Source organism: Amblyomma maculatum, chromosome 6 (assembly GCF_055883805.1).
Source record: "Amblyomma maculatum isolate TAMU_Amacu chromosome 6, ASM5588380v1, whole genome shotgun sequence".
NCBI classification, from domain to species: Eukaryota; Metazoa; Arthropoda; class Arachnida; order Ixodida; family Ixodidae; genus Amblyomma; species Amblyomma maculatum.
The window spans coordinates 68,878,907-68,892,726 of NC_139349.1; the positions used below are offsets into that span (position 1 = coordinate 68,878,907).

At 43.9% G+C, this 13,820-nt stretch overlaps 1 protein-coding gene across 1 annotated transcript in view; it reads left to right on the forward strand.

Moving 5' to 3' along the window:
* Positions 1–13,820, forward strand: part of IntS10 (integrator complex subunit 10) — a 63,559-nt gene that overhangs the window by 17,047 nt on the left and 32,692 nt on the right. Inside the window, exons 5-11 of the mRNA XM_084606900.1 lie at positions 1,234–1,316; positions 2,407–2,488; positions 2,630–2,777; positions 3,409–3,691; positions 4,449–4,527; positions 7,951–8,017; positions 11,771–11,804. Of these exons, the coding sequence (XP_084463026.1) occupies positions 1,234–1,316; positions 2,407–2,488; positions 2,630–2,777; positions 3,409–3,691; positions 4,449–4,527; positions 7,951–8,017; positions 11,771–11,804 (776 nt within the window). The remainder of the gene's footprint in view (positions 1–1,233; positions 1,317–2,406; positions 2,489–2,629; positions 2,778–3,408; positions 3,692–4,448; positions 4,528–7,950; positions 8,018–11,770; positions 11,805–13,820) is intronic.

Consider the following 13,820-nt stretch of genomic DNA (forward strand, 5'->3'; position numbering starts at 1 on the left):
GGAATGAATGTGGCTCGGGGGCAGGTCGACGTAGGACATCACTATACGTCATAATGCATGGCTCTGATTGTGGTGCTGGTGGTGGCTGCATCGCTCGCCGGATTTCATCACGAATGATGTCTCCGGTAGAATAATTCACTGCAGGTGGTGCATTCAAGTGGAGCTTCTGCAGTTCTTCGCGAATGATGCTCCTCACAAGCTCCCGCAATACCTCGTCCCTAGCTGCTGGCACGGACGCGCAGTAGGGTGTGGCCGCTACGCTTGCCTGACGGCCATATTGGGTACAGCATTCCTGCAGTGAACGTTCCATGCTCGTAGCTTCTCTCGCGAAATCTGCGACAGTTCTTGGAGGGTCACGAATGAAGCCAGCGAACAACTGTTCCTTCACCCCGCGCATGAGGTGCCGTACTTTCGTTGCCTCGGGCATGGTAGTGTCGGCCCGATTGAAAAGTCGCGTCATGTCCTCGACAAACATGGCCACGCTCTCATTTGACTGCTGAGACCTCGAACGGATTGCTATCTCTGCGTTTTCTTTGCGCGTACTCGAGCTGAACGTTGTGAGCAACTCACGGCGAAAGACGGCCCAGTTGATGAACAACGTCTCGTGGTTCTCAAACCACGTCTTGGCCGAGTCTTGCAGCGCGAAGTACACATTCATTAGCTTCTGCTCGTCATCCCATTGGTTGAATGCGGCCACACGGTCAAAAGTGGCCAACCAGTCTTCGACATCCTCGAACCGGTCACCGTGGAATGATGGCGGTGATCGAGGTGCGAGAAGGACGTACGGTGGGGCGTTGCTGGAATGCTGACTTGTCTGGCTGCCCGTCGTGGATGTCATGGTTCGTAGCGGAGTGGACAGTGGTTCAAACTCAGGTTGTAGGCCTCGGAGGCGACGGCTGGCTTTATGGACAGGAGTCGCGTCCACGCGTTGATGAGCAGCGTCACTGACATCTTCAGGGGCAACGTACATGGGATCTTACCCAGCACCTCCACCAAATGTCACCAACACGCGTAGCAAGCAGCACAACAACCGAGCTGGCCCTTTTTAATCAAGCGAAACTCGAGCGAGACGAGGATGACGCTCAGCCATGCGCCAAGACATTCGGCCACTTGGTGGCACTAGAAGATGGGCAGCGGTGTGGCAGTATCAAAGTTTTTGCTATATCCGAGTTTGCTATACCACTTGAGGCTGCACATGTGTGATAAGCCAACCTGCATCATTTTCATTTTCAGAACATTGCATGGACACAGCTGAGCACTGCAGGCTTATGCTGCTCCTCTTGCGAAAGTTTCCAGAGAAGGTGGTGGAACATGGTGTAAGTATGCCAATGTATATATTGTGGCTATCGTGCTTCTTTAATAAAATATCACTTTAGAAAGTTGCTTACTTGCTCTCTTTACCCACTTGAAACCTCTAATTTCCTTTTTGTTCTGATTGCACCGGCAGGATTTTTGTGATTTATACCCCTTCTGCTGTTTGAATGAATCGGACGAATGAATGAAACATGTACGCCCACCCAGTTTTTAACGCTATCATGCGAGTGTCGACCGTTCGCTTGATCAGCGCCCTATGATGGAACGAACCGGCAAACTCGCCGAGAGTTGCCGCATGCGCACGAAAACCAGGCCACGGTGACTGTCGCCTGCTAAGCTGTCCCAGGAGTTGCGCTCAGCCCCTGGCCCTTTTCTTTGCTAACCTCACTACCTGGCATTCCAGCCGCTAACTTGGTGAAGAGGTAAGAGAGATTGCTGATAGTAGCAGTATAAGCATTCCTCGAACAAATTCACTATCTGTATTTCACGCTTATCAAAATCATGGGCCAAAGCCATATGCGCAAACAACTGCATACAATACATGAGCAAACGAAAAATCGATTGTAAAGTTCATTCGAGAAACACTGAGTACACTGGTTGCAACTGGGAGGCATATCGGGGGTGTGTGCCAGCATCATTACGATCAAAGGAAAAGGTAAGGGGCTGCACACAGCTCCTGGAACAGCCTAGCAGGTGACGGTCACCATGGACTGGTCTTAGTGCGCATGCGGCGAGTTTGCCGGTTCGTTCCGTCGTAGGGTGCTGATCAAGCGAATGAGGGACGCTTGCATGACACTGTTGAAAAATTGGGTGGGTGTATATGTTATATGGTTAGGTTACGTTACATCTTTAAAGCTATTGCTGCATGACATAGAATGCTTAAGGTTTAATAATTTTGCATTGAGCATTCAAGCATGCACATTGTTTTGTTTGCAAAGGTTGATGGAAATATTTAGTGCGCTTTTTTTTTTTTTTCAAGCCTGTTTAGTGTGACATTCATTGGCACGAACAGTGAACTTTTTTTGTTACTCTGCTTTTTGGTCAGCGGCTAGATGAGCCTGCTTGAATCTGTGCCACAATTCCTTCACCCAGGTGAAGCTGATTGACACGTTGCAGATGGCCGAAAAGCACAGCCACTGCCAGACTCCATTGAACCAGTTTAGGAAGCTGCTCGGTAAGAGTTTTGTTTGCCTAGGGAAGAGCAAGTGGCAACACTAAGAAGCAGTGCGTGGTATCGATCGTTGAACGCGCGCCTTTGTGGAGTATAGTTGATAGCTCTCAAAAGAGTGTCTCTGGCCGGAAAACCTCTTTGCAGTGTGTGACGTGGCCCCTCTAGTCCTCAAGTTGGGCGTGGAGCTTCCGGTCAAGCAAACGTACCGGCTCATTCACAAGTGCATCGAATTCTACACCATGTTCATCTATGCACCAAACAGGAACAAGCTTGACCTCTTCATGAAGTCGAGGTGAGGAAGAAGCATCGTAGGGCACGAAGGCTTGTGGACCATGCAGGCATCCATGACTGGATGGCTGTACATGCAGTTCTTTTTTTTTTTTTCCCTTTCTGCCTGTGGCTTAGGGGAGAAAAAATACGGCCATTTCTAATTATATTTGTGATGATATAATTCGGAGTTTTCCTTTTCATTAAGTTTTGCACGGCAATAAAATGCTTGTTTTGTAGAGGTATTCACAGGCGCTTATAAGGTGGGGTAAAATGCTTTTTTGGCAGTCTTTGCACTCTGCTGGCTCTCGTTTGTGAAGCTGGCTTTGTGAAGCTGGCTCTCGTTTTGTCAATGAAAATAAATGTGCTACGATTGACCAGCTTCATTTTACATGAGAGGACCCTTTTGTGAGCGCGTTGTTAAAAAAAGATAGAAATAGAGTGTTCTTGATGTCGGCTTGGCTTGGCAGTAGGGACATGTTGCTTCAGGCATGTCTCTGTGTTTTCTGGCTTGCTAGCCATACCCTGATAAAAGGCAAAACCTTGTATACACAGAATATGTACCACTAGGCGAAAGTGTCTTTGGGAATCTGCAGGCGAGCCATTTCATCTGTGGATTATACAGTTCTGTTGTGTTGTCTCGCCTTCATATACAGTCTCGAAGGTGGCGGAGGAGGCAGCAGTACTGAGGGCGGCGGAGGCGGGGCCTCGGAAGCGGAGCTGTGGCGACAGCTGTGCTCCTTTGTTGCGTGTGCTGGGCGGCGCCTCCGCTGGGAGCTGTCGGAGCTGCTCCAGGAGCCCCTGTCGTTGCTCCAGGAGGCCCACTGGCAGCGCATCCGTGCCCTGCTGCTTGCTCGGCCAGCTGCCCCTGTGCCAACTGACCTTTCAGCGGGTGCAGCTGTTGACGCTGAAGAGCTCCTGGCAGCACAGCACAAACAGGTCAGGAACAAGGGTTTCCCTGCTTTCGGTTGTACAAGTATGCAGGACACTCAAAAAAGCGGATAGGTAGCACTAATTGGGCACACCAGGTCAGGTTCTGGTCACTTGACCTCTGGTAGAGAGGGGAAAGCCTAAAAGGAGAGAATGTATAGCATCAAAATGCAAGTTAGAGGGTAAAGTGAGGAAGTACTGATTATATCTATTGCAGTTTTCTTCATGCCTCACATGACCTACATTAATCTTTGACATCACAGCCAACCTGGAACTGAAGGCAGTGAAACGAAAAATTTTCTTATGCATTGTTTAGCGACCACAAGCAACTGCCACGTGGTGATCCATGTGTAGTAATGTCTTACGCAATAAAATTAAAGAAGAAGAAACCAAACAAGCAAAAATCTGGTCTCTTTACCCCTTTAAAATTCAACATCAATGTTGCGAGAATCACAATTCTCGCAGCAGTTAGATGAGAAGTCTGGTATCGCGTATGCAAAAGGGGAAGTTATGCATGAAGTGGTCATTTTGGAATGCTGTGCTCCGGACTCAGAAAAGAGTGAAACTAATGTGGATGTGTTAACTGTGGTTATATATTCAGCCTTGTGGCCAAAATCTAGAGAGCGAAGGTTACAGGAACTTCATCTATATTCTTCTTTTGTGTTTGCAGCGCACAGTCATAACCATTCTGGGAAAAGAGGCTATCATTTCATTTGGTAAAAACGTGTGAAAAATTCGCTGTTCTCTTTTCTTTTCTCTCTCTCAGGTTTTCTACTGCACTATCGTAATATTCCTGCATTCTCTGTACAACTATGGGAAGCACATCAACCCTTCGTGGTTCCCAGGTACTGGTCAACTTTACTTGATTAGTAGTTTCCTTGTACTGGTATGCAGAATCGATGGTGTTGCCATCTCATTTAAAAGTGCCGCATAAATGGTTGTTGATGGTATAGGAAAACAACAATCGAAATCACATATATGTAGAGAAAATAGTCTAGTGAATGCCGTTATCTTTCAGTTCCTCAGCCAGAAATGTGAGCAGTCATGATGAATTACAGCACTGCTGCCCCATCTTACGCTGTTTACATAAATTTCTGCACTATGTATCATATGTTTACTCAGCAGCCCTTTAGCATAGAACTGCATAACAAAAGTGGGTATTCTTTGAGGACGAAAATTAAAATAGTACGGTCTTCCAATTTTATTTTCAAGCACTGGCTGAATATAGAACATTGTGCATGGTGAATGGCATCACTGTTACTGTCCTAGTATGCATTAACCATGAACTTCCACTCTCACCTGCTGATCGGTGAGATTGTATTGAAGTGTTCTTGGGCCTCGTGTACGCTTTATTTACGGTGACTTGAATGATGTAATCCAGGTGAGGATAAGGTATGCATTCTCACAATGATTGTGGCACTAGCACACCAATTTTTTTAAGCTGCAATAATTGGGACTTGCTTTATATTTTGGATTTTGCCTAAGGAGCTTCAGGCACCTTGTTAGAACATGTATGTATTTACTACCGATACTTCAGACACTGTGGAGTTCACGAGTAAAATTTTTTGGACTAAACTAGAGGCCTGCAACGTTGGGGAGATCATATTTATAACAGAGAACTCATTTTTCGACCCAGCATAGTTACAAGCCGGCATTGCTGCCTCAAATAACCAGTTCTATGCTGCCATGAAAGGAGACATCTTAGATTTAATTTGGATGGACTAGTACGAGAAGCTTGGCTATTTGTTTTTCATTGTTGCAACTCCAGTTAATGGCACATTTTTCATTGCTATCAGAGTGGTGTGTGAAGAAGAGCTGGCGATCGCATTGAAAATGCGACAGTCCACTGCGCATGGTGTGGAGAACATGTGGGGAATCGGAGTTTGGTTGCAAAGCCCAGACGCTTGCTTTATCTCGGTTTGCAATGTCGAAGCTGATTTTTCACATCAAAGTTTTTGTTTGTTTGTCACAAATTTTTTTTAACTGTTTCATTATGTCTACCATTTCCAGGTCTCTCTAAGACCGAAAGGCAGTGCCAAAGATTGTTCCAACTACCGCACGATCGCGCCTATTTCGCATGCTAGCAAGGTGATGTTGAAAATCCTCCAAGGTAGGCTGCAGCAGTATGTGTATCGGGAGCTTCCGGACGTGCAAGCTGGGTTTCGCAAGGGCAGAGGAACTAGAGACCAAATTGCCAACCTTCGCTGGATCATGGAAAAAGCAAGAGTTCCAGAAACCCATTTACTTCTGCTTTATTGATTATGCGAAAGCGTTTGACTGCGTAGATCACAGCAGATTGTGGCAAGCTCTCCAAGAGATGGGAGTTCCAATTCACCTTATCTGTCTCCTCAGGAACCTTTATGAAGGGCAAGAGGCCACAGTCAGAACTGGGCATGGCTTTACTGATTGGTTTCCGATTGAGAAAGGGGTGAGGCAAGGCTGCATACTGTCGCCCTGCCTATTTAACCTATATGCAGAGTGCATCATGAGGAAGGCCGGTCTGGACGAGTCTTCAGCTGGAGTGAAGATTGCTGGAAAACGCATCAACAACCTTAGATATGCGGATGATACCACTTTAATGGCAGAAAGTGAAGTGGAACTCAAGAGACTTCTGATGCGCGTACAAGAAGAGAGTGAGAAGTTTGGGCTTAAACTGAACATTAAAAAGACGAAGATCATGGCGTCTTGCCCTATCAAGTCCTGGAGCATCAATGGACAAGAAGTGGAAGCTGTGACAGATTTTCTGTTCTTGGGCGCCAAGATTACCTCGGAAGGAGACTGCAGCCATGAAATTAGGAGACGCCTGCTTCTGGGAAAGAGAGCAATGGTTAGCCTTGACCGCCTAGTAAAGAGCAGAGACATTAGTCTACCAACCAAGATCCGTATAACCCGTGCTATGGTCTTTCCAGTTGTGATGTGTGGATGCGAGAGTTGGACTGTGAAAAAGGCTGACCGCCGAAGAATTGACGCGTTTGAATTGTGGTGCTGGCGAAGACTCTTAAGAGTTCCTTGGACTGCCAGAAGATCAAATCAGTCGATATTGTCGACCATAAACCCTGACTGCTCATTGGAGGGTCAAATTCTAAAGTTAAAGCTCAGCTACTTTGGTCATCTGATGAGAAGAGAGGAGTCGCTGGAGAAAGATTTGATGTTGGGAAAGGTTGAGGGTCGCCAGAGAAGGGGTAGGCAGCGAACGCGATGGTTAGATGGCATTCTCGAGGCATTGCAGATGAAGCTATGTGATGTTAAGAAGATAGTGAGAGACCGGAAAGCGTGGCGTGACATGGTCTATAGGGTCACGAAGAGTCGGACACGACTGAACGCCTGAACTGAACTGAACTAAGACCGAAAAATCAGTCAGAAATTGTATCATTGTTACTTCTTCGTTCAGTGTGATATAAAAATAATTGCAAAGTTTTATCCCGGTTAAACTTAATTATTCGAGTGCAAGCTCCATTAAACGTGGCTACATGGTCATACTGGCATTTCTTTTCTATGCGGGCTTCTCGGTCTTTGTCTCAAGGACAGTCACCTTTTCTTTTCGCTGCTGCTTCTTGGCGAGCTATATCGGCTAGATGATCAGACTCAGCCTGACGCCTGTGCCAAAGTATTGACGCACTTGGACCGTCACACGCCTCGTCCAGAGCGAGACAGAGCAACCTTTTCTTTTCACTGCTGCTTCTTGGCGAGCTATATCGGCTAGATGATCAGACTCAGCCTGACGCCTGTGCCAAAGTATTGACGCACTTGGACCGTCACACGCCTCGTCCAGAGCGAGACAGAGCAACCAAGTGCCGACGAAGCAGTTTTAACCCCCCTATTGTCACATGTTATAATCAATACAAGCCTGACTTCGTCCACTGCCACACAAAGGCTTCTCCCATATCTGTCTAATTTACCTATTCTGTACGAGCTGCAGCCATCTGTTAGCCATCTGTTATAGAAACCGGAGTAAACAGCGCTGTACTCAATATCTGCTGGACCATAAAAAGCTGTTGAGGCTGCACCAAAACTAAATTGGAGTGGCTGTGGTGTAACTCTAAAGAGTGACAGTGATGGCCTGTTTTGCAGCTTGAATACCACTTGCATTTTTTTTCTCTCATTTTTTGACGGGAAGGGGTACTAAGGTACTGAGAGTGAACCATTCTTTTTTAACGCTGAAACTTTGTAACTTTGTAACTTTTTTTTTTTTTTTGTCAATGGGTGTACTCAGGTACAAGTCCCACCCTTGTTCTTTCTGACGTTCATCCGTTGTCCCTTCTTCTTAGGTGCCACCAATGATATTCAGTGCATTCTTCTAGAAGGGCCAAGGTGGATGAACCCGGGAGCAGAACCGTAAGTGGCCGTTCACATTGCAAAACCTTGAGCCATAGCTTGGGTTCTTTTTTTCCGAGCATGTCACCAACTGGAGATCAACAATGAGTAAAAATCTGCAGAAATATAAGAAAATAAAGATTTGCAGAAAGGTAACCCTGTACAGGTGCAGCCAAAATATTACGGAGCATGCTTTGGCATTTGAAATTTTCTTGTACATTGCTTCGAGAAGATATGATTGTCTCTAGAATTCATGTGTATGTGCGTCAGCGGCATGTCCTAAAATGTGTAATAAGTAGTTGGTAATTTTCACTGCATAATGCGGGATAAAAGTTTTATCATCGAAGTATTATTTTGGTCAGGAGTAAAGGTATTTCCCATCTTCTATCTGCACAGATTTGGGAGCTTAAATGCAATACAGTACAGCTTTAACTATCTATTTAGGCAGATTATAAGAGTATAATGTCGACCAAGCACAGTGCAATGCTCTTATGAGGCATAATCAAAACCAAAATAAAAGATACAGAAATGAATTAGGTGCACCAGAGGTTTAGTAGACCTTCGTGAAGCAGTGAATCTTTTAGAGAATTCACTCTGCGATTCTTTCTGTGTTACAAAAAGTTACACATAGGCAAAGCTGAATGCCTCCAAAATGTGTTCGTTCCCCGTGCTAATTTTGCAATAGACCTTCTTTTAAACTTTCGCTATAGGGTGGACATAGCTCAGCTGCTTCTAATCCTGCTGCCAAAAAAATATAAAAGCAACGAACAGGCCTGCTGTGGAGGAAATGTGATACTAGCGTTTCTCTTTCGCTCTCCGATCTGTTTGAATTCTCATTTTATTGTTACTTCATTTTTGTTCATAAATCTCTTCTCTTTCTGCATGCGTTTGACCACTTTCACACTGAGGCTTCACAAGGGGCTGTTGTCGATGCCAGGCAATTCTTGCCTTCACACTGAATAAGGGGAGGAAGAAGTCCTTTGCTGCATTGCTGACACCAGTTTAAACTTGAAATCCTTTGAGCTCCCATTCTTGATAAACTCAGGCGAACATTGCACTGCAAACCAGAGGGAGAATACGAAGTGAACTGTCTGAAACTGTCTATCGTCTTGTCATATACCAGGAGTTATAATAGATTGTGGTGCAGGCTTTTGGAAGCTGTGAAATCATGGCAAACATCGTGTTGCTGGTAACAGCTTGACTCAAATGTCAAGGTTGTCAAAAGGAAAATGGATGCCGACTAAAGGTCGTTAAAATGTTAGACTTTACAGCTTCCATACAGAAGACTGAACGAAGTTTCCATATGGACGCAAAGGCATCTAACATTTTTAACAACTTTTGATCAGCATTACGTTTTTTTCTTTTGACGTGGATTTACAACCTGCACTGAACGAGATTTTGTCAAACCTTAGATTTCAAAATGCCAAGATTGGACTCACGTGTGCTATAGTCAGATGCTAAGCAACAAGCAGATGCAGGATGTTGTTAAAAAAAGAGAGAAAAAGGACGGTGGGAAATTGTGTTGCAAAACGTGTGCTCTGGTGCCCGAGCCTTGCGACAGATGTTATAGTTATGTTTTCCTGAAGTCTTATGTCATTGACGAATATGAATAATAAAAGTTATTGCGAACAAATCTTGTTTTTGCCCATCACCAGTGTAGTTTACTATATACCTGTAATGCCTACCAGGCACTCAATAAGGAACGAGGATTCATGTAGTAGGGAGAGCAAAAAGTTTTTTTTTTTTCTTTTGGTTAATACTTTGTTTACAGTTCTTTGGATAACAGTTGCTGTGAGTGAAGAGAAGTGCCACGTCAGAGTTTCATTTAGTGCTCACGCGAAAAAAGGAGTTTGCTGATTGCTGTTGTGATGCATTGTAAAGTGGATGCTTCCTTAAGTAACAAGACGGCTTGAGAAATGGTACACAAATTTGGCAACCTTAGCTGGAACGAGAGTGGGGAATTTCTCTGCCTTTCTTTTGCGACGCCTGAAGACAAAGCACCGATTGGGGAATGTTGTCTGAAACTCGGCATTCACATAGCTGATGTCTTAGCCCTCACATATTGGTTTTACTGGATTGCGAGCCCTGCGATGGGCCTCAGCTGCCAAAATGCAGTTGTGAACTGCGAAGGCACGAGAACGAAGCCGCATCACTAGGTGCCCTCGTGTGCGTGCTGCGCCATATGCAGTGCGATTGCACGGGCTGGCTTCGAGAGTAGTACTTCTGTTGTACATTCTTCTCGTGACCAGTAGTATGTCTCAAGATGTGCAGTTTCCAGTTTCTAAATGAGAAAAATTGAGAAAGATCAAAGTGGTTCAAAACAACAGCAGCAGGCCGCAATTTTGCCCATTCTACTACTACTACCCTTCACAAGCCAGACCATTTCCATGCGCAACGTGTGCAGTAATCTGAAACGAGAGGATTGCCGCTAGTCACATTCACGACCAATTGTTGACTGCATTGCGGCTAGGTACACTGAGCAGCGGTGGCTCTCAATAGTAGCCAGCAAATCCCCCGTATGGAATTTGCGGCACTTTGGCAGTCACTTTTCTGAGGAGAGAGCAAGTTAATTGAAAAATACTGCCATTTGGAAGTGTTGCAGTGCTTCACCACTAGTCTAGAGGAACTAGAAATTCATAATTTCTCAATTTTCGGAGGTTCAAATAGTTCAATTAGGGAAAGAGCAACGCAACTCGAATTAAATACCACGTGATTAAAAAACTGCTTTCGAAATTTCGAGTGTTCGCACACCCGTATTCATAACCCACCCAGAAAGTGCTAAGTTGGTACCATAAAGCATTCTGTGCCTGCTTCAACTCTTGACGATGAAAGAACCTCAATTTTTCGTCAGCCTGTTGCTAAATTAATATTTCAGCCAGAAATCGAGTCTCAAATTTGTAATATTGAAATACAAATACTATAGGTACAGTTATTATTAATAGCTGCTGTTATGTGGTGCTAGGTTACATCACTTTCAGTTCCTTTTTTAAGTCTTTATTTGTATATTTCAGTGATTTGCTCAAGTAAATATGCATGATGATTTTGTTCTGTTTAATTGCTAAATGTTGCTGGCTGCTCACTGGGGACCACCTTCAGCTAGAGTGAAGCATTGAGAGCTATGGAGCACACAAAATCCAATAATGCATTCCATCCAATTTCACGTGGATAGCAAGGAAAGATATCGGAACAAAGCTTCAAAAGAGCTAATGTGAAAAGTAAGTGTCTAACCTGACTCCTACAAAAACTTGAGGGGAAGTAGAAATAATGTTCTAATAGAAGCTCTTCATCAAATGGAAGGGTTTCTAAACTTCCTCACAAGAACCTTTAAACAAGCGAAATTGCTTTAATACATAAATAAAAGCAAATTTTTGGTTTTAGTAGCCGTGCTACAAAGAAATTTGGATTTTTTACATTCTTCTTTCTGATGTGAGTTACAAACATTTGCCATTTATGTGTTTAAATGAGTACATGTTTGAGTGCTAAGTAGGGAGCACAAACCCTTCTCTTGAATTTTTCTATGCATTAGTTCTTCCCAAAATCAAGTATAATGTGGAGCTGAAAACTCATGAAAACTGAACTCGAAAGCATCCATGGTGTTTCATTTCACAGGGTGTAACACGAAGAGAAGAAATTAACTTGAAAAATATATTTTAGAATGTTTGTTTTGGTTGTGTTGTTGGAAGTGGTGCTTATCATTCAGAGAAAGGCTTGTGAACTGACAGATTCAATTCCCTGTTTTTTCTTTGATTTTTCTTTTTGTCTGTCTCCTTTTAGACCCAAGCACAAGAAGAGAAAAGTTGAGGCTGAGGCAAGTGCATCTTTTAAACTTATTTAAATTTGCTGAGTGAAGACAGCGCCGCTATTTCAGGCGTCACGACTTGATGAATTTTGTCCATTTGAACCAGGTTTAAACTGAAGCTGATTGAGCAGAAATCATAGCTATGACATCCAGACAACATAACCTTCACTAATCTGAACAAAGGTAGTGCATTTCATCAAGTTGCAACAATTATGGAGCTTGGTTATACAGTACTGGAAATTTCGCTTACACTTAGTTCTTAACTGTGGGTCATCATATTGAAATAAATAGCTTGGTTTTGTTTCCCTAACTTTGTCGGTGTCAGAACGCTTGTCATGTTATACTTTGAACCAAAGTACAAATGTAGAGCAAACCTTTTCCTAACTTCTCTTCAATATGTCTACAGAGGTCTTCACCACTGCACTCATAAGCTGTAAGGAGAAGGCAATTTTTGAAACACATTGTGGACCGCGCGACGCTCATGAATAAATTAGAACATGGTTGTCAATGTGGAACCATGCTCTGGGGCGTGCTGTTATGAAGCAGTAAGCACAAAAACGGGTAGAAAAATGGAAATGGTGAATGGGCATGGGACTGAGCAGTGCGTCACTCGTAGCAGCTGTGGCGTGGCGATGATGGCAGCCACTTTTGCGTGAGAGACTGTGCATTAATGCGCTGAAGGCTTTGCTGCAGTCAGTAATAGTATGCACATTTCTGGAGTATTGCCTCTCAAATAATTCTGGATATTCATTGCTTCGGTCTTTTTATGAGCAGTCATCATATTTTTCATAGGCCCTTGCTGGTTGTTGACTTGAACAATGTGCAGCTAGTCTTGTGCCGTTCTACTCAGCATAAGCTATCCAACGATATACGACTTGTAGCTATAGCATGTATTTTAATATTTATTCACAATTATCTAATTAGCAGCAATTAATTAGAATCTAAATTAGCCCAGTGCAATCGACATATGCTATCTAATGACATAACACTCGACAATGCCGCACAAAATCCAAAGTTCATTAACAGGTTGTTAATTCACCATGCTTAATTAACCCTTCCAGTTAATGCAGTGCTATTATACTTGACATAAGCTATGCAACTATGTAATACTAGCGTTGCTACGGCTTCACTCAAAGGTGTGACATTGATGTTGAGCTGCGACATTCTTTAAAATTTCAGGTGGTTCAAACCGATTTGGAGATATCCAATATGGCTCACCTGATAGCTCAAAGCATTGTGCATCAGAACCTAAAAATCGTTTACGCATTTTAAACACACTGGCAATGCCGGCGAACAGAGCTCCCAAGCGCTTGGCAGGCCACTTGCCCTCCTCAAGATGGCCGCCGCAGGCTTCACCCAGCCCATTGACTTCCATTCCAGCAGTTTTTTTTATATACTCTTTGGTCTGCACGGTGGATGGTAACAGTGATGGCACAAAATTGCAGAATGCAGTAAGAAATGCCAGTGCTTAAAAAGCAAAAGTAAAGTTTCTGTGGCAGAAGTGGGGATGGGTTCGTTGTGCAAGTAAATATAGTATGTTATGATGACAGTGCCTGGAAGCGCGTCAAAAATTTGACCTATTTATGAGCTGAACTCATGAGCACAAAATCTCATCAGTGTAATATGACATAATGTGAAATTTTATAGCAGTATATACTGTTATTCTTGGTTGACAAGCTGGAAAGGAAACCCGTACTCTCATGTCAGCATACAAATTGGGTTTTGGCCAGAAGTTCCGGTAGAAATGGTGCTATTTGAAATGAAAACAGTAAAGGTACCTCACTTGACTGGTTGTTGTGGATAGAACACAGCCTGTTATCATAAGAGGTTGTTTTTTAACAAAGTTGCCTGCTTCGCATTCTGAAGGGTCGGGATGAGATTGCACATTTCTCAAGCGAATGAGTTTGCGTGCCCCTACCAAATTTTGTCAACGGGCTCCGCTTGCTAGCCAAGAGGGTGTTCTGCCAACAAGAAAGTGCCACGGACACCAAAATGGTTGAGTTGCAAGTGAAAATTTTGTAATGA